This window comes from Triticum urartu, chromosome 1A, assembly GCF_056163025.1.
Source record: "Triticum urartu cultivar PI428250 chromosome 1A, HENAU_Tu73, whole genome shotgun sequence".
In the NCBI taxonomy this organism is placed as follows: Eukaryota; Viridiplantae; Streptophyta; class Magnoliopsida; order Poales; family Poaceae; genus Triticum; species Triticum urartu.
The window spans coordinates 997,594-1,024,640 of NC_141873.1; the positions used below are offsets into that span (position 1 = coordinate 997,594).

General features: G+C 45.7%; 1 protein-coding gene across 1 annotated transcript; it reads right to left on the reverse strand.

The window, feature by feature from the left end:
* Positions 1–14,723: 14,723 nt before the first annotated feature.
* Positions 14,724–19,396, reverse strand: LOC125530356 (uncharacterized). The gene is made up of 13 exons (XM_087543188.1): positions 19,191–19,396; positions 18,748–18,922; positions 18,128–18,401; positions 17,530–17,758; positions 17,307–17,424; positions 16,994–17,209; positions 16,419–16,868; positions 16,265–16,285; positions 16,118–16,185; positions 15,791–15,845; positions 15,283–15,669; positions 15,054–15,185; positions 14,724–14,967 (listed from the first exon to the last, which is right to left on the reverse strand). Exons 1-13 carry the CDS (start codon positions 19,394–19,396, stop codon positions 14,803–14,805), a joined length of 2,496 nt encoding a protein of 831 aa, XP_087399314.1. The 3' UTR covers positions 14,724–14,802.
* Positions 19,397–27,047: the final 7,651 nt, after the last annotated feature.

Below are 27,047 nucleotides of genomic sequence, written 5' to 3' on the forward strand. Positions count from 1 at the left end.
CAACAACTAAAGCATCGGCGGACAACGATTATAAAGAGTTACGATCAGCTAATACCTTATCTCGGAGATGGTGCCACCGAGTAGATGGCGGCGGTTAGTGCGTCGGAAACTATAAGTGCCGGTATAGCGCGGTCGACGGTGCAAAGGAAAAACGGCGCGTTCACGCGAGGAGGAGGCGGCGAGAAGAACACTGACGTCCGAGCCCTCAGATCACGTTGGCGGTGGGTGGCGAGTGGTGGCCGCCGACTCCTGTATTCCGTGGGCGACTGGCGTATCCGATCTGATCTTGCAGCGGTCGTGGGAGGTGCGGACGGCCCGGGTGGTTAGAATGCGGAGCTGTAATCGCGGGATTTAGGGAGGGGTGGGCCGCGTGAGTTATGTGAGATTTGGATAAATGATATAAAGAAATAAGAAAATCTTGTGAACTCGGTGTGGGGTTTACGGGGTTTAGGGTTTAGGGGTTTAGGGTTATTGGGGTTTAGGGGTTTAGGGGTTTAGGGTTATCAGGGGTTAGGGTTATCAGAGTTTAGGGTTGAGTGTTTACATGCAAGCCCGGAAATGCGCGTGTCAGAGAACGTACTTGCATGTATATGTACTAATGATCCCAAACTTTCTTAATGGCATCCCATGACCACATAGAGAATGAATGCATAATGGTTTCCATGTTGGGCAAAATTTTGAATGTTTTTACGGTTTAGTGGGGGGGGGGTTAGGGTTATCAGGGTTTAGGGTTTAAGGGTTTTAGGGTTGACGGAACTATGTTTGTCTTACGGTGGACGTAGCACACACACCAGACATTGGCGAAGCGTTGGTCTACAATGGATTCCCTCCGGTAGCATCGATCCGATCCGTTGAATGGCTCGGCCGACAAACTTCGTGCCACATAGAGCATGCATCCATCCACTGGACCGGATCAATGTTGGGTTGGTTTCATACAGGTGAGGAAAGCAGCTAGTGCATTCGGGGTGTTGACATGCTAGGCTGGAAATGCGCGTGTCAGAGATTGTACTTGCATGTATAATCCCAAACTTTTTTCATGGCATCCCATGACCCCATAGAGAATGCATGCATAATGGTTTCCATGTGGGGCAAAAATTTGAATGTTCTTACGGTTTAGTGGGGGGGGGGGTTAGGGTTATCAGGGTTTAGGGTTTAAGGGTTTTAGGGTTGACGGAACTATGTTTGTCTTATGGTGGACGTAGCACACACACACCGGACATTGATGGAGCGTTGGTCTGCAATGAATTCCCTCCGGTACCATCGATCCGGTCTGTTGACTGGCTCGGCCGACAAACTTCGTGCCACATAGAGCATGCATCCATCCACTGGACCGGATCGATGTTTGGTTGGTTTCATACAGGTGAGGAACCCAGCTAGTGCTTTCAGGGTGTTGACATGCTAGGCCGGAAATGCGCGTGTTAGAGATCGTACTTGCGTGTATAATCCCAAAAATCTTTCATGGCATCCCATGACCACATAGAGAATGCATGCATAATGATTTCCATGTGGGGCAAAAATTTGAATGTTTTTACGGTTTAGTGGGAGGGGGGGTGGGTGGGTTTAGGGTTATCAGGGTTTAGGGTTTAAGGGTTTTAGGGTTGAGTGTTTACATGCAAGCCCGAAAATGGGCGTGTCAGAGAACGTACTTGCATGTATATGTACTAATGATCCCAAACTTTCTTAATGGCATCCCATGACCACATAGAGAATGAATGCATAATGGTTTCCATGTTGGGCAAAATTTTGAATGTTTTTACGGTTTAGTGGGGGGGGGGGGTTTAGGGTTATCAGGGTTTAGGGTTTAAGGGTTTTAGGGTTGACGGAACTATGTTTGCTTACGGTGGACGTAGCACACACACCGGACGTTGGCGGAGCGTTGGTCTACAATGGATTCCCTCCGGTAGCATCGATCCGATCCGTTGAATGGCTCGGCCGACAAACTTCGTGCCACATAGAGCATGCATCCATCCACTGGACCGGATCAATGTTGGGTTGGTCTCATACAGGTGAGGAAAGCAGCTAGTGCTTTCGGGGTGTTGACATGCTAGGCCGGAAATGCGCGTGTCAGAGATCGTACTTGCATGTATAATCCCAAACTTTTTTCATGGCATCCCATGACCCCATAGAGAATGCATGCATAATGGTTTCCATGTGGGGCAAAAATTTGAATGTTTTTACGGTTTAGTGGGGGGGGGGGGGGTTAGGGTTATCAGGGTTTAGGGTTTTAGGGTTGACGGAACTATGTTTGTCTTATGGTGGACGTAGCACACACACCGGACATTGATGGAGCGTTGGTCTACAATGAATTCCCCCCGGTACCATCGATCCGGTCCGTTGACTGGCTCGGCCGACAAACTTCGTGCCACATAGAGCATGCATCCATCCACTGGACCGGATCGATGTTCGGTTGGTTTCATACAGGTGAGGAACCCAGCTAGTGCTTTTGGGGTGTTGACATGCTAGGCCGGAAATGCGCGTGTCAGAGATCGTACTTGCGTGTATAATCGCAAAAATCTTTCATGGCATCCCATGACCACATAGAGAATGCATGCATAATGGTTTCCATGTGGGGCAAAAATTTGAATGTTTTTACGGTTTAGTGGGAGGGGGGGTTTAGGGTTATCAGGGTTTAGGGTTTAAGGGTTTTAGGGTTGACGGAACTATGTTTGTCTTACGGTGGACGTAGCACACACACCGGACATTGATGGAGCGTTGGTCTACAATGGAGTCCCTCCTGTAGCATCGATCTGGTCCGTCGACTGGCTCGGCCGACATACTTCGTGCCACATAGAGCATGCATGCATCCACTGAACCGGATCAATGTTGGGTTGGTTTACATGTACATGTACAGGGACCCGAAATGCGCGTGTCAGAGATCGTACTTGCGTGTACATGTACCATCCGTTCCATCCACTGGCTGGGCTGACAACCTTCGTGTCACATTGTTCACATTGTCCAATTAACACTTTGTATATATTTTTTTGGTAAAAAATGAAAGAAATAATGCAACTAATCTGAACGTAACGTTTGGCATGTATCAAACCAAGTTGCCACTATTCCTCAAAAAAAAGAACCCAGTTAGCGACTAATTGCGCCAAACATATCTCGTAATTACGAACGAAAATGGGTTGACAATTATATTTGGAAATTCTTGGACTGAATTTATTGCTCTTCCTTTTTTAGAGAACAATAAGTTAGAATGGTGGGCGGCGGGTTGGCACGGGCACGGTGATGGCTCGGGCTTGTGTGATATGTGGTTCGACCCGCGGTCAGTGCACATGTTTTCGAAGCCCCGAAAAGATCGCGCTCGTTAAAAAAAACTTGCATCGAAGCGCATTACTTCAAAATAACTAATTAACCCTACAATCACGGATATATACCTTCCCATTCTACCGCATATCTACCCTATCCTAACCACCCCCATCTACCTTGTTTCTCCTCACATAGCCATCGTCGGGATCGCGCCATCGCTTCTCAAGCGACCACGCCGACGTCGGATTAAAAAGGTCTCCTCCACGGCTTCTCTCATCTTCGATTGCAGTGCTGATTATTTTTTCCATTGATTCGACCAACAAGTAATTTCCGAAGAGATTAGAAAATCCAGCTTTTGCCATAGTTGAGTAGTTCTGGTGTGATTCGAGTACAGGATGTCATGCAAGAGCTTTTTGATTGATAGTTTGTACTAGTTGATCGTACGAACTGATTATGAATATTTTTTCACGGTCGTATTGTTTCGAATTAGTTGGATGAGGGTGTGGATACAGTTTTCATACTATGGGTATATGTGTTGCTGTAGGGACCATGGTCTCAGAGGCGCATAACAACCGTGCGGAGTATGACAAGTCTTTGCATGAAGCGCGTCGGGAGATCGACTTGAAGGTGCAAAAGGATCGCGCTGAGGTAGATAAGAAACTGAAAAAAGAACGTTCATACGTGGACAGGATGATAAAGGACGAGCATGAGGAGTTTTCCCGTAAGATGGCGAAGATGCGTCTTGAGATTGAAGAAAAGTATAAGAGGGACTGTGAGTACATCGAAAAAAAGTTTGTCTTAGGCTACAAGGAAATGCATCAAACGTTGCAGAAGGACCGGAAGCTTGTGGACAGTATTATACAGACAGAGCGAGTCAGGATGGATGCCTATGTGTTGCAGGCACGTGCGGATATGGACAGTAAGCTGCTACAGGAGCGGTCGGACATGGATTATAAGGCCATGCTGGAGAAGGTCCGCTTGGAAGGACATATGTTAGAAGACCCTGCGATCTCACGGCTACCCCGACAACATGTCTTCAATTATTCTCCCCCTGTAAGTATCTCGCACCGATTCTATATATTAAGGACCTACGTATTCTATGATATAAACATCTTCAATTTGTGGCAACCTTATGTCGGCGATTGTATGTAGGCTAAGCATCGTGAGACGGCACAGTCGCCATTCACTCGAGACATTGCGATAGAGTCACCCGTTCAATGCCACATCAGTCCACCCCAACAACATATCGTCAATTCTCCCCTTGTAAGTACCTCGCAACGATGCATACCCAAGATATGGTACGACCTTTCAAAACTTGTGTGTAAACCCACTGTCGACGTTTCATACGCAGAATAAGAAACCTGTGATGGCAGAGTCCCCAGTCACACCACATGAAGGATACATTCCACATAACAAGGTGAGAAGGTTTGAGATGGCACAATCCCCAGTCACTCCACATGAAGGATACATTCCACAAAAGCAGGTAACAACGCCGCAATGTTGCTATGCACATACAAAATTATGTTTGCCCCTTTACTCATTGAATGTATTAACTCTGATGTGAGATACTAGGTGCTGGTCATGGAATTTTTTGTTAGTAGGGATGATGAGATGTCACATGTCCCGAGAGCATACTTTGATGAACACCCGGCAGAAGTCAGGATTTTTGAACCCGCCAAAGTGACCTACGATCTCATTATGAGTGAAATGAGAGATTCTTTTGGTTGCAAAATGGGAGCAGAACTGTACTACTTCTTTGCCGGGTCCGCATGGAAGCTGCCAGAAGGAATGTTCTTGATTGCAGGACCAGATGATCTAGAAAAAAGGCTTTCTGATCTGAATGGCAGCAAGACATGTCACCTGTACATTGTGTACAATAGAACTACGGGTTGTTTTCCCGAGGATGACATTGATCCAGAGGTTTAAATTTTAAATGTTACATGCATCTAGTTTATGGCTACGTCTTTTTTGATTTCTTCCTAATACAATTCCTATGGTTTTCTACAGGAAGTGAGAATCCAAGAAATGGAGGGTCTTGCTAGAGAGTTGGCGGAGAAAGACCAAGAACAACTTCAGTTGTATGGTTACATTGATGTTAAAGAGAAAAAGATTGAAGCACATGGGTCGTCGCCAAGCCCGACGCAATCTCCAACGACGCAACGCAAGAGGTCACTGGATTTTGGCAGTGCAGAAGACCATATGGAGTAGGCTCAATTGTTTTCAGAGTCGAAAACAATTCTAAAAAAGCCCAACCACTCTAAAACTTGTAATAAAGTACTAGCACCTAGGACTACAAGACCAGTTTAAGCTTCAAACCAGGATTATTTTGTTGCAAACAAACATTTTTTTTCAGTTTCACACTATGTTCGCAATTATGGTACAATTTATTCATGAGACAGTTCGTTGAACAACAATGCATGTGTTTTATGACTAATCGTACAGTTGTTTCTGAGTTGTTTGTGAGATGACATTGCATCTAAAGAAGTTTCCATCTATAAAACTTGTAAAAAATCATTTATGTTGTCTTTGTTGAAACTGTTTTTTCGTGCCTTTCATCTACACGTGTGCGTAATCATTATAGCCTACAAAACCATACAACGCCTACAAAACCATACAACATCGAAAAACAATTTCCAGTTAACCAACGGCATATCAAATAGACGGGTAGAAATCATAACAAAGTACTAGACATTACAGAACGGAACAGAACCCACAACCAACATGAAAAACAACCCACCAAAAGGCCAACACAGGCCATTAACCAGAAACGGCTACCAGCCGGCGAGCGTCCTACTGGCGGCGGGAGAGGGCAAGGAGGCGAGGCGAGCGTCTCGGGAAGCGGCGGGGAAGCATGGTTGGAGTCGCTGGCATCCTGGCCCTGCGTCTTGGAGTCACAGCCAGCACTCGTCCTCCTCCATTTCGATTGGGAGCCATCTGGATCCAGGAGACGGAATCCCCATCACCACCGCCTGCGGTGGCACCTGTGGCTGCGCCGGCGGTGGCGCCCGCAGCTGGATTAGGCGGTAGCGGAGGGAGCGGAACACCTTCCACTTCTCCCTCTGCTCTAGATCCAGAGACTCCGCCTCCAGCATCGCCCAGAGGAGCACCCCCATCACCGGCTGGCGCTCGTAGTTGGGGAAGCAGCGGAGGATTTCTTCTCCCCTGAGCTTGTCTCTCACCATTTCTGACGCGTCGTTGAGGGCCTTCGCCGTCGGGAACCAGCCGTTGAGTTCCTGAAGCCTCCCCATCAGCACTTCGTCGCCGGCGGCGACAGCCCACATCTGCTGCTCGCGCATCGTCATCATACCCTAGCTCTGGGAGCGTCGCGTCGCAGCGGTTGTTTTGGATGAGATCTGAGAGGGAGGGAGTGGTGGAGGAAGTGGCGGAGAGCCGATGCGAGAGGCGTGCGTCGCACGTGAGCTTGTTTTCGGGTAGAAATCATAACATAGTTCGGATATATAAAGTTCACGTCCGCCACCCGCGCATGCAAACCCACGTCGCCGCCATTCCCATGCATGCATGCCTCAGGCGCAGACAATGAGACGGCCCATCCGAATTAGGCCCATCCGAAGTAGGCCATTAGAACCCTCCCCCCACTCCACCTATTCCCCTTGCACTGTGGCCTCCCTCCCTCCATCGCCAGATCCCCCACTCGTCCCCCTCTGTCCGCCGCCCCTGCACGCCGTCGGCGACTCCACCCCCGCCGCCCCCGCGCCCCCCGAACGGGATTGGCCGGATCCATCTCCTCAACCACCGCAGGACAGCGCAGGTACCCCAGTTTCTGTTCACGTCTCAATGGTATCCATGCTGATAATGCTAGGTAGATCGACTGAGTGTAGCAATTTTGTGCCACCAATCCACTTTTCTGGAAAATACTTGCTAGAAAACCATCTGAACCTTGTGATGCTTGCTACTGTATAATATAGGACTTTTCAAAGTTCTGTTATGATGGCACTATTGGACACATACAGTAGAGCTGCGTTTTTAGTTGTTATACTTTCAGTTACCATCACTGCTTGGGAAAGGCCGAATTGGATGCATTCAGGTCTGCAGTTGATAGTGTATCATCATAATGTAGGTGCTGTGTTGTGTGATTCTTCATGCTGAGAACTTCAGCTTTTTCAGTTATAGTGAAAGGCTTCTGTATAAAAAAACTACTAAATGATCACAAAAACTTCTAGACAACATTCTGTATGATCTGACCAAAACTTGAACTAAATGATCACCAAAAGTTGAAGGATTTTGCATCACATCACAACCATAAGTGTTCTGCACCAGCATCATAACAATCACATAACTACATAACAAAAGCAAACTTGTTCATCATTACAAAAGCAAACTTGTTCAACCACATAACTGCAAACTGAGACACATAATACCACAAACAACTCAATATCCCCAGTAGTAGGGGTCATCCCAATGATCCTCCGCCTCTTGCCAGTACTTCAAACCTTCTTTGACGATTTCGATTTTCTTCCATGCCTCGTAGGTGACGTACGCATCTTTCGCTGCGTACTCGATGAGGTTGTTTGGCAGTGGGCTGTCCCCCCATAGTTTGTGGTCCAATTTCTTGTTGATCTTCTGCTTCATTTCCTTGTACGATGGGTGGATGAGGCTGGCTGCAAACTCAGCCAAAGCCTGCCACTTCTTTCCATTGTTTGGAACTCTCCATTTGCGCTGCATGTCGACGTAGTTGTCGGGGTTTATCTCCAAACCAGACAATTTCAGCTTCTCCTTGTCACCTCCAATGGAGAAGCCAACAAAGGTGTACAGCTTCTTCTCCTGCAGGAGCGGGCGGAGTTCCTTGGGCCTGCATCAAATTAATCTGGTGCATCAAATTCATCTACTTCAAAAACTTCAGAAACTACTAATTAGACATAAAATTCAGAACTAGTATTGCATCTACTCCAGAACTTCAGAACTAGTATTGCATCTACTTCAGAACTATTGCATCTACTTGAGAAACTTCAGAAACTTCAGAACTATTGCATCTACTTGAGAAACTTCAGAAACTACTAATTAGACAGAAACTTCAGAACTTCAGAACTAGTATTGCATCTACTTCAGAACTTCAGAACTATTGCATCTACTTCAGAAACTTCAGAAACTACAGAAACTACTAATTAGACAGAAACTTCAGAACTTCAGAACTAGTATTGCATCTACTTCAGAACTACAGAACTATTGCGTCTACTTCAGAAACTTCAGTAACTACTAATTAGACAGAAATGTCAGAACTTCAGAAACTTCAGAACTGGATGTTTTTACCATTTGGTTGCCGCGGTGATGTGGTATACCAGGACGAGATCCTCCACGCATAACTGTAGAACTGCAGCCATTTGCGGAGGTTCGTCTTCCCTCGTATACTCGACATCAACGCCGATCGACCGAGAAAGCATGCCGCCGAGCCTCCTCCTGATCTCGCGGATCCTCTTGTCGGCTTCGTCTGGATTGCTGGTGCATACGACATCCAGCTTCTCCTTCTTCAGGTGGATATCAACCATGAGCGGCACGGTGTAGTCCTGCTTCTGCCCGGGGACCGGAACATCGTCGTCGACCACCAGCGGCTCCTTGCCAGACGCCTCACCTTGGTGATGCTTGGCAGACGGAGGGGAGTTGCTCCATGATGCCTCCGCCATTCTCTTGGCAGACGGAGGGGAGTTGCTCCACGATTCCTCCGCCATTGCCCTCCTGGCCAGCGATGGTGGAGGCAAAGGGGAGTTGCTTGATGGTGGAGGCAGAGGGAGGCAGAGGAAGGAAGATGGAGCGGCAATGGAATGAGGAGGGAGGCAGAGGGAGGCAGATGGAGCGGCAATGGAATAGGAGGGGAGTTCCCTGCGTCGTGGGGACTTGCCAGTGGAGGGGAGTCGTGGGGAGTTGCCAGTGGAGGGGAGACGTGGGGAGTTGCCTCGAAAACTCAAACGTCCTGCCCTTTGGCCCTCGAAAAATCTGGAGGGGAGACGTGGGCCCTTTGGTTTGTCCTATTTCTGAAACAAAACAAAAAAATAACAGCCATATTTTGCTCTCACTGCAACCATATTAAGAGATAAAAAATGGCACCAAAAAGTCACTGCAGCCATCCTAAATGGCACGAAAACAGCACCAAAACAACATCAGCCAAAACAGCAAAAAATGCATCCATCGATCGTTCTTTATTTTTCTAACATTCCGTGTTCTGTGCAGTGAGATAGACACAACGCTACAAATGCAGGCTGACAACGCCCGCGATTTCATGACCATCAGGACAGACGGCGGCTTCATCCACGCTTCGGTCCCATGAGTCGAGTCGAAAGTAGTGATGCTATGTGTAGTTCTGAAACATTGATTGGCTCATGTTGTAATTAAACTTTAATGAATTGTATGTCTCTTTGGTTTGGACAGTCGTTCAACTTAGATGTAATCGATGCTATTTATTACTAGGACCATGAATTGTGCTATTAATATCTTGCTTTTCTCTTCCGATCCTTTTGTTGCATACTTATTTATTGCTTATGTATTGTCTGTTGTTTGGCTTGTGCATAGAGATGCCGTCGTATGTCGTGTACAAGGGTAAGGTTCCCGGAGTCTACGACGACTGGGAGGAGTGTCGGAGACAGGTTCACCGTTTCAGCGGTAACAGTTACAAAGGGTACACCACTAGGGCGGAGGCGGAATCTAGATACGCCCGCTATCTAGCGGGAGAGAGGAGGGAGCGTTGGAGGAACCGGATGAAGACCAGTTTCATCGCGATGATGCTCATCGTGATGACCGCAACTCTCTTCTATGTGATGGTACTTTAGATGATCGATATCGACTTGTAATGTGAAGACAAACTCGCTACTCGCGGTCTCAAGACTTGTAATGTTCTATCTTTGTTCGGTCTTTTGAATTCGGAGACTAATATGATGAATTGTATTCGGAGAGCTATCTTCTATTGTATTCGATGAATGTGCTGTTGCTGTGTGGTGCTGTCTATATTCTGTCCAATAATATATTTTGTAACCTGTGAAAATATCAGAAATGTGCATTTTTTCGACCACCTCCAAATCACCTCAGTTTTGGCACACATGATCTCTTCCACAAACAAAACTAGGTTTCCAAGTTTTTGTATTTTTTTGAATTTATAATGCCCTCTAGACTGACTGCTGAAAACATCGCTCTATGCCTCAAGGGGGCATTGTAAAATAATTTTTTTCAAAATTTTCTTGCATACACATGTTTTGCACATGTGGGTGACCATGTACAAGAAAATTTGGGTGATTTGGAGGTGGTGGAAAAATTCACGTTTTTTCAAAAACTGGCTTAAGTTAGACCAAATGGTCCCTCCGGGAATGCGGGCATTTTTTCGACCACCTCCAAATCACCTCAGTTTTGGCACACATGATCTCTTCCACAAACAAAACTAGGTTTCCAAGTTTTTTTATTTTTCTGATTTTTTTTGAATTTATAATGCCCTCTAGACTGACTGCTGAAAACATCGGTCTATGCCTCAAGGGGGCATTGTAAAATAATTTTTTTCAAAATTTTCTTGCATACACATGTTTTGCACATGTGGGTCACCATGTACAAGAAAATTTGGGTGATTTGAAGGTGGTGGAAAAATTCACGTTTTTTCAAAAACTGGCTTAAGTTAGATCAAATGGTCCCTCCGGGACGGGCATTTTTTCGACCACCTCCAAATCACCTCAGTTTTGGCACACATGATCTCTTCCACAAACAAAACTAGGTTTCCAAGTTTTTGTATTTTTTTTATTTTTTTTGAATTTATAATGCCCTCTAGACTGATTGCTGAAAACATCGGTCTATGCCTCAAGGGGACCTGCATGCAAGACTCGGGGACCTGCATGCAAGACTCGGGGACCTGCATGTGAATAGTGATTCATCAAGGCCTTGACAGCTACTGGCACAGCGGCTGCCGCCCGATTTGCATGCAGCGAAGATGAACGTGCATGGAGGTTTTTCAAAGATTTCCAAGCACACCCCAGTGGGCCCCGCTTATTTAAAAAATACGTCAGTCATTATTGCTCTGTAAATGAAGAATATGCATGATGATTATGAATATGCATGACAACCATAGTAAGGGTGAAGAATCATAGTGCCCAATTTGTCGAAATACATCATCATTCTTAAAGTTGGACATCAAATGATACACATAGAAAATGGAAACGAAAGATGTCGAACTAATACAGTAACATGGTAGTACAACTGCACTTCACTAAATTACTGTCACGATGAAATAGAATGTAAAGACCACGTCACACAAAGCTGAATGGCACACGAATTTTTCTGGCTCATCGTCGGTTCATGCTGTATGTAGATATCACAGTTCAGCCTCGAGATCCTACACAGAAGAATACAATAAATCACATGGACATCAATTATGAGTAAAACACATGCAAAAAAAATGAACATATTTTGTACCTCTAGCAATTTAGCGCATTTACGTCGATTGTGACCTGGTTTCTTGCAATAGCCACAGATATTCTGTGATCTTGACTTCTTTGTCTTTGCCTGCAGCCTTTTCTTCGGTGCACCTCGTCCTGGCACATGCACGAGATCCAGAACCTTATCAACTTTCTGCGAGTGCAGCATCAACGGGCCAAACCTAATGCTGTTATGCTGAGCATTAGTTGACTCCTTGCTGTCAGCTTGTTCAAAACTTGATTGCTTGCCATGATGTTGTGCTTGCAAAAGCATCTTTAGACGGTGATAGTCCTCATCAGAGTGGCATGCCTGGAAACTTGCGGTGTGACTACAATTCCGCAACTCGCGGTACCTCTGCAGGCTTACCGAATAGTCATACATCTGGTTTTTTCTGGTAGGTGCGTATGCACATTTTGCATTCATAGTCCACCTAGTGGGAACGCAACAACCGGGCAGAATAGTTTGTTTTAAAATCCCCAATATGTAAAAAATGTGGGAACATGGTGTGCCTGCGCATTCCAGCTTACGGCAAGAACAACTCACCCTGTGCAAAAGACCTCCTTTCTCTTCAATGCGCACTCCAAACTTTTTATCCATTCTTTCCTGCTTGGACACAACATAAGTGGAATCTTCTGATCCATCTAGTATCTCTCTAATCTGACATTTGCTGACAGCATCTATGCTCCATAAGACCATCTTAAAGACACTAGGTGTGAAAACTGTTGCGGCGTGTTTCTCAAGCGGCGAAGCATTTTCCTCTGTAAATGGAACGGACTGCAAGGCTTCGACGTCATGGAGAGCTTCGTTAATCCGTCGCGACGCAAGGCAACGCTCATAGTGCTCTACCATTTCAAACAACGACATCTTACCCTCAAGATGCGTATGTAGCACAGAGTTCAAGCTCTCACTCCTCTGATTGCTGCTCAATCCTAGGAAACAACGCCCCTCAAGATATGGAGCACACCACAACTTTCTCATCTGATACATCTGATGCAGCCAAGACTCCTCACTGGTTACTTTATTCCGTTGTAAGAATTGTATCCCTTTTATCTCATGCTCTTCAATGGAAGAAGTATCATAAATGAAAGTTCTGAATTCCTCCTTTACGTCGTCATCATGCAGATGGCATACAATGTTCTGCTGAATGTGCCATATACATAGTCTATGGTTTGAGTCTGGCCAGACCACTCTTATTGCTCTCTGCATTGCAAGGTCCCCATCTGTGATCACAGATATCGGATGCTTCTGTGCCATGCAATCAGAAAAGGTCTGCAACATCCACTCGTATGCCTGTCTTGTTTCATGAGAAATTATACCACAGCCAAATATAACAGTGCTGCGGTGGTGATTCAACCCGACAAAAGGCACGAATGGCAGATTGTATTTGTTGGTTCTGTATGTGCTATCGAAAACAATGACGTCTCCGAAAGCCTCGTAGTCAAGTCGCGATTGACTATCAGCCCAGAACAGTCCCTTCAGATGGCCATGCTCGTCTACCAAGTACTTGAAGAAAAAAATCCACATCTCGCTCTTGCCTCGCCATCATGTGCATGATCACCGTTTTAGCATTATCGGCACTGATTGTCTCCTGCTTATTAGCATGGCAGAAATTATAAATGTCCCTCTTCATGCATCCAACCTTATCAAATCCACCGTATTGAAAGCACAAAATATCCATAATACGGTATTTGCGGATCCCACATTTTTCCATGTCCGCAATGTCCGCTTTCTGCTCATCGCTAATTCGTCTGTGCGAACGCAGCAGACAAGAAAGATCCCGTGGGGCTAGAGGATGGCTGTGCTCATCGATGAAATCCTTGACAAACCACCGACCGGTTTCCTCCTGTCTCGTAATGACCAATTTAGCATTACACCCAACACGAGTTAAACTTCGTGGCCTCCTCTTTCTATCTTCCATCTTTCTTTTCATGTGCTTATCTTCGCGAAACCCTTGACGACTACACACAATTTTCCTTAAAATTATGTATTTGTTGGATCCATCCCACTCAACGTAGCTTTTCCTCATTAAAACCTTTTTCAAGAGCATATTTGTTGTAGAATTCATAGCCTTCAGCCTCACTATCAAACATCTTGCTGACAACATTTACATACTCGAACATACTCTCATCACTTGCATACGCCATGTGTTCCTGCATATGACATGTGAGGGAAACCAATCATCAATATCTTTCTGTTTATCAATGTTGCAGGTGTAAAATAGCTCATAGGCAAAGACAAGTGCATGGAAAAGACTTTGCTGGTTTGACATGTGAGGGAAACCAATCATCAACGTCCAACAAGTATTATCTCATCTTCCTTTAAACTATATTTCATGCGCTATGCAAACCTAAAGTGATGATGACTTTAATAAACTAAATTAAGTGAACTATGGAACCAGTATCTCATCTTCCTTTAGTATATCTCATCTCAAACGTCAACATCTTACTTAAACAAACATGATGCGATTATCTCAAGAGAAACTATGCCACGATGAAGCTTTCCATTCGTTGTTCTAGTCCGTACCCGGATCTTGTGGGGTTGAGGTTGTACTGCATGCACGGTGGAGGGGCACAACGGCCAAGAGAACGAGCAGAATGCCAAGCCGAATTCATACCTTAAGGATGGTACGCGCGAAGAGATGGGATCGCCCGCCGCGGTCGCCGCCGATTCAGCCAGCGCAGATCCGGCCTTCTTCTTCTTCGGTGACGGCGTGGGGGGCTGGGGTTGGTTGGGTGGAGGACGAGGACGATGAATTTATTCCTCTCGCCGGGCAGGTCGAGGACGGAGAAGGTCAGGAGCGGCGAGCGGCGACGAATAGATCGGAGGAGGATTCTGAACTGGATCGAGTAGACATGGATCTGGTCCTCAGGTGATCGGTTCAAGAAAAGATATTTCCCCCTGGACCATTATGCCCTTATCGCAATTAACATATTAAATTTAATCAATTAAAATTCCCCGCAAGATCTGACGGCTAATAAAAATCAGACGTGATCAGACATGTAAGTACTGCTAAGTACTCCGAGTACTAACCCAATCACCGTAAAACAAGGCGATGCCAGCCAGGGATGTAAGAGTCATTGGTAGCTTTTGTGGGAGGCTAAAGTGGCTAGAGCTACCCGCCATTTTATCATTACAAAATCAGAAGCGTTACCCATAGGTGTTGTAGTTGCGCAAAGAAATAGCATATTCATCTGAAGATGTTATTAGAACAGGATGCCCTTGCATGCCGTCGATCACACCAACATTGACGCCAGACATATGTTGGAGTCCCTTGATTTCTTGGATACATTTCTTTGTCTGCAAATCCCAAATCTAGTACAAAAAAAATGAAGCATATGTAATACATCAATATATTTTATGTAACTAAATATAATTGTCGAATAATAAAAATGCCATACCTGTGCAACCCCATTATCGGATCCGGTAACCACATATTGTCGATCACCACCGGGGGAAAAATAATCAACACATATCAGCCCACCATCACAGTCCAACGTAGCGATAGGAATGGGAGAAGAACAACACCAGATCTGGTAAATTTAGGTGCTATTGCACTATTAATAAAGATAGAAATAGAAAATTTCATGGATACAGATAGAGAAATGAGCCTTTTTTGTTCTTTTGTACCTTTGTTGTGCCATCTTTTGAAGCACTTGCGAAAGTGTTGCCATCCAGCGGGTTAAACTTGATTTGCTGCACATTGCGTGAGTGCGCTTCGAATATCTGAATGCATGACCAGTCAGTTTCCCAGTTCCATAGCTTGATTAAGCTGTCGTTGGATGCCGATAGCACAAGCGGGCGACTCGGGTGAATGGCCAGCGATTCGACCCAGCCCATGTGAGCTTTGAACTGCGTGATCTCATCCATCATCGCAGATGAGAGCACGTGGATGTAACCGTATCCATCGCCGGCCACGAACCATTCCTCCCGCGCGATGAATTTAGCAGAAAGCATCCAATGGTCTCCAGCACATGGTGCTGGCTCCTTTACAGGTCTCAGCGACATCACTCTCTCCTGCAAACAAGTTAGAATCGCCTCTTAACGATAGATAGATTCCTACAGTCAAACTCATTCTTCAAAAACAACAACATGCATATATTTTTTCTGACTATGATGGCATGTGTTCTGAATCGACCTGTGTCTCATAGTTCCAAATGGATACATGCCCACTTCCATGAGCTGCCAAAATCCTGTCGTGATACAAGAGGATAGTTACAAGTAGAAAACAATAATTCTTTTTTGCGAGAGGAAAATCAATTAATTACCAGCAAGCTTTCATGAACTTTTACTTGTGTTTTCCACTTACCACTACGTGTCAATTTTTAATTTGATATATATCACAACCCGGAAAGTAACCTCTACGATCAAAGTCATGACTTTATGATTTATAAGTTGGTGGAAGTTATTTATAATTCATATGGTGTGATCCTTCCAATGAATACTGTTGGAAGCATAAACTCACCAAGGCTTCGTTGGATGCACATCCATCGATAGTATTTCCGACAAAGTGCCATCCCTGCAGTACATGACCTAAGCAAATAGTTTTCTTAAAACAGTCCAGTGAAAATAATTAAGAAATATGTACACGTAGGAGAAAATAAGTCCTCACTTTCATTCTTGGTTTGATTGGCTGTCAGGTAATGAATAGCACCAACAGGCCGTTGACAAGACAAGAAAATAACAAAGAAATATCACATAATTGAATATGCATCATCTTAAGCTGAGATTGGTTAATTTGCATATAGAAGAACAATATGGCTAACCTCAGATGCCATCATCTTGCTTGCTGGCTCACAAACAGCCTTCAGTGTTACCTTTTGCACCAGACAGCCGCTCAGATCCTCTTGTGACCCCGTAGAGAAGTAGTCATCCATGCCCCACCCACACGTGTATCTATATCCTACCCAGCTCTCTAGGATAACATCAAGAGTGACCATGTTTGCAGGTGGTTGCTGGTGCTTTTCCATCGTTACAACGTATATGCAACTGGTGTTTGGCAGCATGCTTCCATGGAGCCGCGACAGTCCATTCAAGAAACTCTTGGGGTTTTTTGGGACACACCTAAAGTCGACATACTCATCTGAGTTGTTCGTTAGATTAAGTTGGCAGGGGATCAACTTATTCGGTTCAAAGGGGAATCGGAGCTGGAGGGGATGGACACCTAACAACTCTCTTCCTCTCTTTTCAGATGCATCCAGCAAGTAGGAGCCCATCTACATAATATTTCCCAACATGATGCAACAGATATATGTTTAAATTATGATTTTAATTTTATTTTACGGGAAAAAAATAAATTGATGAAATGCATAGTAAAAAGTTGTGCCATAAGTGACCGCACCTGATCCATTGATGTTCCTGGAGATTCGGTCATTTTGTGAATCGTAGTCTCCATCTGAATTAATTTATCAATAATTTCTCCAATGCTCGGCCTTTTGCATTGGTCGGCGTCTACACAACTTAAAGCTATTTCTATGCAGCTCCTTACTTGCTCAGAATATACCTCCAATGCATATGTTGATGTAGCGTGGAGCTTATCCCTCCAATTTACATGTACCTGCAAATTTACACCATAGAAATTACTATTGTATAAAAGAACTATTATTTGTGAAGGATGTATAATTGATCTCAAGAAAGGGATCATTTTCTATCACAAGCTCAACGAATTGCTGGGTGGAAATCTTGGCACGTTTTGAGTAACTCATCGGTCCTGCAAGTATCTTTATGATGATAGCCCCCAAGCTGAATATGTATTCTGGTGGCACGTACCCACTGCATGACATAACATATATGATATCACAGACACGGTGGATTTAATGAAAACATAGTTACTAGGTTACGTGAAATTTAAATTCACAAATGAGCAATCAGGCTTACATTGTTCCCATGAAACATTTCATGATTTGTGTTTGCTCATCTCCAGATAGCCTTGACAAGCCGTAATCCGCGAGCTTCGGCACAAGTTTCTCATCCAGCAACACATTGGATGGCTTTAGATCCAAATGATAAATAGGAGATTCCAAGTCCTCGTGAAGGTATTTCAAACCCTTGCAAATCCCCTTAATCATTCCGTAGCATGTCTGCCAAGTATCTCCTTTGTATTTATCTGTAGCAGTTAAATAAAAAAAAGGAGAATTCCTAATCAACAGTTCTCTTTTGAAAAGTTCACAAGATTAAACTAGTTTTTACGTTTTTATAAAAAAGCCACAAACACTGGTGTGATTAACCCAGCACCAGCCGAGGGATTACTGTATATAAGTTTGTGTGAAAAACATATATAAAGATGATTCATGCATGGAAAATAAGAAATATAACTACTCCTTCCGCCCGGAGTTACTTATCGTGGAAATGGATCCCTCCATCCAGAATTACTTGTCGCGGAAATACATCTAGATACATCCATTTCTATCAATTTCCTGACAAGTAATTCGGGATGGAGGGAGTATATGTTCAAAATAATAGAGCACGATCATACCAGAAAGAAGATACTTGTCAAGGTCTCCGTTGTGCATATACTCGGAACTGAGCGCTCTCTGTGTCTTTTCACTGAAAATCTTTCTCCCATCATACTCCATGTGTTTTTGCTGAGTTTCATAGCAGTACCCAAGCATCTTCACGATGTTCTGGTGTCGGAGCCTCTTAAGGTTGCTGAACACCTTCTGGAACTGCTCATGACCACCATCAGCATGTGTGGGCGTGTCGTCGTGGAACATCTTGACAGCAATCTTCTTCCCATATTCATGTACACCCTATAAGTTCAACATTTCACATGGTTTAATAGTTTGGTGTGTTTAATGAATAAGCGAGATTCAGTATTTTTTTTTGTCAGGAAGAAAAAAAATGATGGAGTTTCCACTGGGTGCATCGGTAGGTGTAAACCTTGCTTGCTTACTAGAAATAAAGAAATAAAAAGGAAAAATGCTACCTTTATCTAAAAAAAGCCCAAGTAATCCTTAACTGCTTCATCTAGGATAGAATTAGTAAAATTTGTCATGAGGTAGTAGCAGCTAGCTAGATTCGGTACAAGACCATACGTACATATATACATATGCAGCCATGTGTTTAACCAATCAGTGGATCGTACGTACGACGTACCATGTAGAATTTGCCGTAGGCACCGGTGCCGAGGGTGCGCTCATCGGAGAAGCCATCGGTGAGCTCTTTTAGAGAGGACATGTGGTCGCCATCCATGGACCCTGCAGGTTGGTCGTAGTAGGAGAATGGATCGGCGGTGTCATGGTGATCCATGCTGCCGCCGCTGCTCATTGTCCTGGTTGAGAAGAAGAAGAAGAAGAAGAAGAAGAAGAAGAAGAAGAAGAAGAAGAAGATGTTGGTTGTGTATTGTGTTTAATTATTATGAGAGAAAAAAAGGGAAATAATTAAGGGTGCTGACCTGGGGAAGACAGTCCTCCTGCAGCTCAGTGGAAGGCAGAACGACATCTTGCTCGTCTTGGCTTTGGTGCTCTCCAGGGACGAATGGAAATGAAAACGGATGAAGATTGTTCATGCCGGGCCTTGTTCTTCATTTATACTAGTACTGCAGCGGCAAGTGCAAGTGCAATGCATCTGGATCTGCAAGCGATAATGCTGCTGCTCCCTGCTGGGCGTTGGCGGTGTGAGTAAATGCATGCAGCGTTGCCTCCGCGTCTTCACCGACATCAGTGCCCATGGCGTCATGCACCACGTACGGCATGCTGATGCTGATGCTGACTGGGCAGCGCTGATCGCCATCCATCCCATTCATTGGGTAGGACCAAAATGGAACGATCGTTGATGCATTGCATTGCCTGTACTGCAGAGCGGACGATCGATGCATAGTTTGTTTAACGGTTAAGCAAACATTCATTCATTAGGCCCCGCGCGCCCACTTGACTTGCTTGGAAAATGCCTGCAGCAGCGCAGGCTCATCTTCATTTGGCCCCATCCCATGCATGCACCTTCTAACTACTCCCTCCGTTTTTAAATATAAGTCTTTTTAGAGACTTCAATATTATATATAGATGTACATAGACTTATTAGTTTTGTTAGTTAATATATGGATTCGTATTTAAGCATACATTATTATTATTTTTAATGACATGCATTAATATTTCGTTAGTTAATTCTAAAATCAAAGCTTGGCATAAAATATAAAAAGGACCAATGAACTAAAATGCAGGTAGTAATACTACTTTCTCCGTTCCTAAATATAAGATCTTTTACAAATTTTAGTACAGACTACATACAACACCAAATGAGTGAATCTACATACTAAAATATGTCAATATATATTCGTATATAGTCAGTATTTGAAATATCTGAAAGAGTTCATATTTCAAAATGGAGAGAGTTAATAACTCGTATGCATGAACCAAATTAACCTTGAGCATGAGGCTGCCTGCAGCGGGAACTAGAGTCTTGGCCTCCTCCAGGACTCCTTGCGGCCCTGCCCGATCTCATCTGGGTATGCCGGAGAGCGCTCACGGGTGCAGATAGACCGGCAGGACCCCTACGGTAAAACTCGGCCTCAAGGTTCTCAGGCGGTGGAGGCTGGTCGCAACTCGGCGCGGACAGATCTTCTGCACCTAACCGATTGCACGCCATGGGATGGCGGTCTCAGAGCATCTCCAACAGGTGCATGTCAGAGCATCTGCAACAGGCACGCAGAATATGAGGCGCACTGGATAAACCACCAGTTTGGTGCGCGAGAGGCTGCACGGTGTGCTCCAGCAGGCGCGCGAAAAAAATTGGCGTGCGCGGGCAAAAAGCGGCAGCGCGCGCGACAGTTTTGGCGCGGGACGCCCAGCGCACTAGTTAAAAGCCGCGCCCCTGCGCCCGCCAACCGCCACGATTTCCCTCGCGCTGTGCCTTCTTCCTCGCCTCTTCCAGCGCCCCGCCGCCGCCGCGCCTTCTCCCCCGCCCTACCGCCGCTGTGCCTTCTCCCCCCGCTATGCCGCCACACCCCTAGAGGAGCTCGGGCTTCCGTGGCGTCCGCCTCCGCAGCTCCGGCGTGTATTATGCGGAGATCCGCTCCGGCGATACACGCCTCGGCCTCTGAACATCTGAGACCGCCCACGTGAGCGCCCGCGTGTAAGATGCGGCGGCGTGGCGCCTCGGGCGGCCACAAGCGCAGATGAACTTCCCTGACGTGGGGACGCGCGAGCAAGTGCTGGAGCTCGCGCCTCCCCCGCGACTAATTACCTACGAGGATCGCCGCCTCCAGTGGAGGTGGGAGCGCCGCCTCCTCATCGCCGAGGTGGACGAGTATGCCTTGGCGGTGTGGCGCGAGCGCTTCCCATAGGATGTCGCCACCGAGAACGAGTTCTGGGCGCAAAGGAGGGAGGAGTGAGCCGTGTGTCGGGCAGACAAGCGTGCGTGGAAGGAACTGGCGGAAGCCCAGATCGAGCTGGGACCTGCGTCGACCTGGGACGATGAAGATCCTTGGTGGCTCGACGCGTTTACGTCATCGGACTACACCATCGAGGACGATGAGGAGTAGCTTTATCTAGTTTTATTTAGCATCGTATGAACTAGCTTGTAGTTTGGGGCTTGAACTATGCTATGAATATGAACTATGTGTTGTTTCATATTTGTTCGTATGTGTTGTTTCAATTTTTTTCCAGTGACGGCTGATCGCGCGCGCTGGATTTTGCGGCATTTGGTGAAGTGCTATAGCGGCGCGATAAATTTTGCAGCGCCTGGTAAAACAACCACCCTCTTGCGCACGCTAAAACGCTATTTCGGCGCTGCAACGAAAAAATTAGCGCGTCGCGCAACCGCGTGCCTGTTGGAGATGATCTCACGGGCCTCCCCCGCAACCACCATACTTGCCGGTTCCGCCCATGGTAGTTCGGGGTAACGACTGTGCTTGGCAGCGGGGCAGGTCCACCAGCTTGGGCGGACGGAATTTTGTTGCCCACCATGTCCACCAGCCGGACACACTTGGGTCATTCTTGTCAGCTTGCCCATTAAGTGCATCTCCAACAGCGACCCGCAAATTTTCTACCGCTTCCGTTCAAAGACAGGGGAACCAATTCGCGGACACGGAAACAATGCTCAAATTCACTTGGCCAACGATTCAAAATAACCGGATGAAATTTGTTCAAACATGGTGGATTTCATTCAAATTTGGTTATAATTTACATAAAAAGGTCAATATTTCGATGAACCTGGTACGCGTGGTCGTCCTGCCTTGCCGCATCATCGTCGCCGTCGGTGCCGTCATCATCGTCGTGGTCACTATAGCAGCGGAACGGTGTCGGAGGGCCACGACAGCCTTGTACGGCGGCTACCTGCCGCTCGCAGAGAAGCCGCTCCACCTCTGATGTAGCTAGAAACTGCGTCGGTATTTCCCCAAAGAGTAAGGGATGATGCAATATAGCTACAATAGGTATTTCCCTCAGTTACGAAACTAAGGTATCAATCCAGTAGGAGAACCAAGCAACACTATATAAACGGTACCTGCACACAAAGAACAAATCCTCGCAACCCAACGTGTAAGAGGGGTTGTCAACCCCTCCTCGGTAAAAAGATAGATAATTTTGTATGAGTTTAGATAAATATATCTCGATAAAACGCGAAATAAAATAAATGAAGAAAAAGTGCAGCAAGGTATTTTTGGGGTTTTAGAATAATAGATCTGAAAACAAATATGGTGGAAAATAGATCTGAAAGCAATATAATGAAAGATAGACCCAGAAGCCGTAGATTTCACTGGTGGATTCTCTCGAGAAAATAGCATGCGGTGGGTAAAAAAATTACTGTTGGGCAATTGATAGAAGATTGAATAATTATGACGATATCCAAGGCAATGATCAATATATAGGCATCACATCCAAGATTAGTAGACTGACTCCTGCCTGCATGTACTATTATTACTCCACACATTAACTGCTATCCAACATGCATCTAGTGTATTAAGTTCATGGAGAAATAGAGTAATGCAATAAGAATGATGACATGATGTAGACAAGATCTATTCATGTAGAAATAGACCCCATCTTGTTATCCTTAATAGCAGCGATACATGCGTGCCTCGCTGCCCCTTCTGTCACTGGGAGAGGACACCGCAAGATCGAACCCATCACAAAGTACCTCTTCCCATGGCAAGAAAAATCGATCTAGTTGGCCTAACTAAACCAAAGATTCGAAGAAGAAATACGAGGCTGTAAATAATCATGCATATAAGAGATTAAAGAAACTCAAATAATATTCATGGATATAGATCTGATTATAAACTCAAAGTTCATCGGATCCCAACAAACACACCGCAAAAAGAGTTATATCAAATAGATCTCCAAGAGATGATTGTATTGAGAATTAAAGAGAGAGAGGAAGCCATCTAGCTATTGCCTACGGACCCTTAGGTCTATGGTGGACTACTCACGCATCATTGGAGAGGCACCAATGAGGATGATGAACTCCTCCGTGATGGTGTTAGATTGGATCTCATGGTTCTGGAACTTGTGCTGGCTGAAATTGTTTTTCGTCGACTCCCCTAGTGTTTCTGGAATATTTGAGAATTTATGGGGCGAAGAGACGGTGCAGGAAACCTCTATGGGCCCCACAACCCACCAGGGCGCGCCTGGCTCCTGGGTGCGCCCTGGTGTCTTGTGGTCCCCACGGGATTCCTTTCAGGTGCTTTCTTGCCCCCAAGGTGTCTTCTGGTTCAAAAAATTCACCAAAAAGTTTTGCTGCGTTTGGACTCCGTTTGGTACTGATATTCTGCGAAGTAAAAAACAAGCAAAAAAACAGCAACTGGCACTGGGCACTATGTCAATAGGTTGGTCCCAAAAAATGATATAAAGTTGCTATAAAATGATTATAAAACATCCAAGAATGATAATATAAAAGCATGTAACAAGCAAAAATTATAGATACATTGGAGACATATTAAACTCCTGCTGCATGGTGCGGAGTGCAGCTGTGGCCACTGCCGACGCTGCCTTTGGAGCCCTGGCGGCGGCCTTGCCACGACCGGCAGCGTTGGTGGAGCAGTGGCTAAGCGACCACTTCTCGCCGATCTTGGCGAGCTTGCCAACAACGGCGGCGCCTGGCGGCCGTCTCCGCGGTGGTGACGGAGCGGTCGAGCGCCCACACAGCAGCGAGGTCAGGGTCGTTGCAGACTCAACCAGGTGCCACGTCGCTCTTGGCGAAAGTAGAGCAACAACCCACATTGCCCTAGTCGTGCCTCGCCTGCTACCTCCCCACGTGCTCCGCCTGAGATACGATGGCCCTCGAGCCCGAGGTACCGCCCTAACTTCCTCCTCTGAGGTAGTGCAAGAGGTGACCCTGGGCATTCTCGATCACAGGCGACAACTCCTGCTTGCTGGCGAGGCGGTAGCGGCGCAGTGGTGATAAAGGGGTGTCCGTGCACCTGTACCGGCTGCGCGGTGGGGACGCTGGCTCGTTCTTGATGCGGTGTCCGATCTAGACGCTACGGTGGTGCAGGCGTGATGATGGTTCTTCCTAATGCAGCGTCCGATCAGGATACCACGGCTGCGGAGGGGAGAGGCTGACTCGTCCTTGAACAATCGGAGCGGGGAGCCGACGAGGATGGTGGCATTGACCCATGTGATGGAGCAAGGGCTCCGTCATAATCTCTATCTGATGGACGAAATCTTCGTCCGTTAGAGCAGCTTGTTGGGTTTCGTAGTAATTTCAAAAAATTTCCTACGCACACGCAAGATCATGGTGATGCATAGCAACGAGAGGGGGAGAGTGTGATCTACGTACCCTTGTAGATCGACAACGGAAGCGTTAACTTGGTTGATGTAGTCGTACGTCTTCACGGCCCGACCGATCAAGCACCGAAACTATGGCACCTCCGAGTTCTAGCACACGTTCAGCTCGATGACGATCCCCGGACTCCGATCCAGCAAAGTGTCGGGGAAGAGTTCCGTCAGCACGACGGCGTGGTGACGATCTTGATGTACTACTGTCGCAGGGCTTCGCCTAAGCACCACTACAATATTATCGAGGACTATGGTGGAAGGGGGCACCGCACACGGCTAAGAATATGATCACGTGGATCAACTTGTGTGTCTAGGGGTGCCCCTTGCCTCCGTATATAAAGGATCCAAGGGGGGTGCGGCCGGCCCTAGTAGGAGGCGCGCAGGAGGAGTCCTACTCCTACCGGGAGTAGGACTCCCCTCCCTTTCCTTGTCCAAGTAGGAGAGGGGGAAGGAGAGAAGGAAAGGGGGGGGGGCGCCGCCCCTCCCTCCTTGTCCAATTTGGACTAGGGGAGAGGGGGCGCGCGGCCTGCCCTGGCAGCCCCTCCTCTTCTCCACCTTAGGCCCATGAGGCCCATTAACCCCCCCCCCCCCCACGGGGGGGAGGTTCCGGTAACCCCCCGGTGCTCCGGTTTTATTCGAAACTTCCCCGGAACACTTCCGGTGTCCGAATATAGCCGTCCAATATATCAATCTTTATGTCTCGACCATTTCAAGACTCCTCGTCATGTCCGTGATCACATCCGGGACTCCGAACTAACTTCGGTACATCAAAACTCATAAACTCATAATATAACTGTCATCGAAACCTTAAGCGTGCGGACCCTACGGGTTCAAGAACAATGTAGACATGACCGAGACATGTCTCCGGTCAATAACCAATAGCGGAACCTGGATGCTCACATTGGCTCCTACATATTCTACGAAGATCTTTTATCGGTCAGTCCGCATAACAACATACGTTGTTCCCTTTGTCATCGGTATGTTACTTGCCCGAGATTCGATCGTCGGTATCCCATACCTAGTTCAATCTCGTTACCGGCAAGTCTCTTTACTCGTTCCGTAATACATCATCTCACAACTAACTCATTAGTTGCAATGCTTGCAAGGCTTATGTGATGTATTACCGAGAGGGCCCAGAGATACCTCTCCGACAATCGGAGTGACAAATCCTAATCTCGAAATACGCCAACCCAACATGTACCTTTGGAGACACCTGTAGAGCACCTTTATAATCACCCAGTTACGTTGTGATGTTTGGTAGCACACAAAGTGTTCCTCCGACAAACGGGAGTTGCATAATCTTATAGTCATAGGAACGTGTATAAGTCATGAAGAAAGCAATAGCAACATACTAAACGATCGGGTGCTAAGCTAATGGAATGGGTCATGTCAATCAGATCATTCACCTAATGATGTGATCCCGTTAATCAAATAACAACTCTTTGTCCATGGTTAGGAAACATAACCATCTTTGATTAACGAGCTAGTCAAGTAGAGGCATACTAGTGACACTCTGTTTGTCTATGTATTCACACATGTATTATGTTTCCGGTTAATACAATTCTAGCATGAATAATAAACATTTATCATGATATAAGGAAATAAATAATAACTTTATTATTGCCTATAGGGCATATTTCCTTCAGTCTCCCACTTGCACTAGAGTCAATAATCTAGTTCACATCACCATGTGATTCAACACTAAGAGTTCACATCACCATGTGATTAACACCCATAGTTCACATCGTCATGTGACCTATACCCAAAGGGTTTACTAGAGTCAATAATCTAGTTCACATTATTTATGTGATTAACACCCAAAGAGTACTAAGGTATGATCATGTTTTGCTTGTGAGATAATTTTAATCAACGGGTCTGTCACATACAGATCCGTAAGTATTTTGCGAATTCTATGTCTACAATGCTCTGCACGGAGCTACTCTAACTAATTGCTCCCACTTTCAATATGTATCTAGATCGAGACTTAGAGTCATCCAAATCTGTGTCAAAACTTGCATCGACGTAACTTTTTACGACGAACCTTTTGTCACCTCCATAATTGAGAAATATTTCCTTATTCCACTAAGGATAATTTTGACCAATGTCCAGTGATCTACTCTTAGATCATTATTGTACTCCATTGCTTAACACAGTGTAGGGTATACAATAGATCTGGTACACATCATGGCATACTTTATAGAACCTATGGCTGAGGCATAGGGAATGACTTTCATTCTCTTTCTATCTTCTGCCGTGGTCGGGCTTTGAGTCTTACTCAATTTCATACCTTGTAACACAGTCAAGAACTCTTTCTTTGACTGTTCATTTTTGAACTACTTCAAAATATTGTCAAGGTATGTACTCATTGAAAAAACTTATCAAGCGTCTTGATCTATCTCTATAGATTTTGATGCTTAATATGTAAGCAGCTTCACCGAGGTCTTTCTTTGAAAAACTTCTTTAAAAACACTCCTTTATGCTTTGCAGATTAATTCCACATTATTTCCGATCAACAATATGTCATTCACATATACTTATCAGAAATGTTGTAGTGCTCTCACTCACTTTCTTGTAAATACAGGCTTCATCGCAAGTCTGTATAAAACTATATGCTTTGATCAACTTATCAAAGCGTATATTCCAACTCCGAGATGCTTGCACCAGTCCATAGATGGATCGCTG

What these genes read in the sequence shown, in the direction of transcription:
- LOC125530356 (XM_087543188.1), bottom strand. Translation starts at nt 19,396, where the DNA reads ATGAATGGGATGGATGGCGATCAGCGCTGCCCAGTCAGCATCAGCATC. An exon ending in TGACAAGTATCTTCTTTCTG is followed by an intron (nt 17,759 to 18,127) that starts GTATGATCGTGC and finishes TAACTGCTACAG; the next exon opens with ATAAATACAAAGGAGATACT. An exon ending in AAATGTTTCATGGGAACAAT is followed by an intron (nt 17,425 to 17,529) that starts GTAAGCCTGATT and finishes TATGTCATGCAG; the next exon opens with TGGGTACGTGCCACCAGAAT.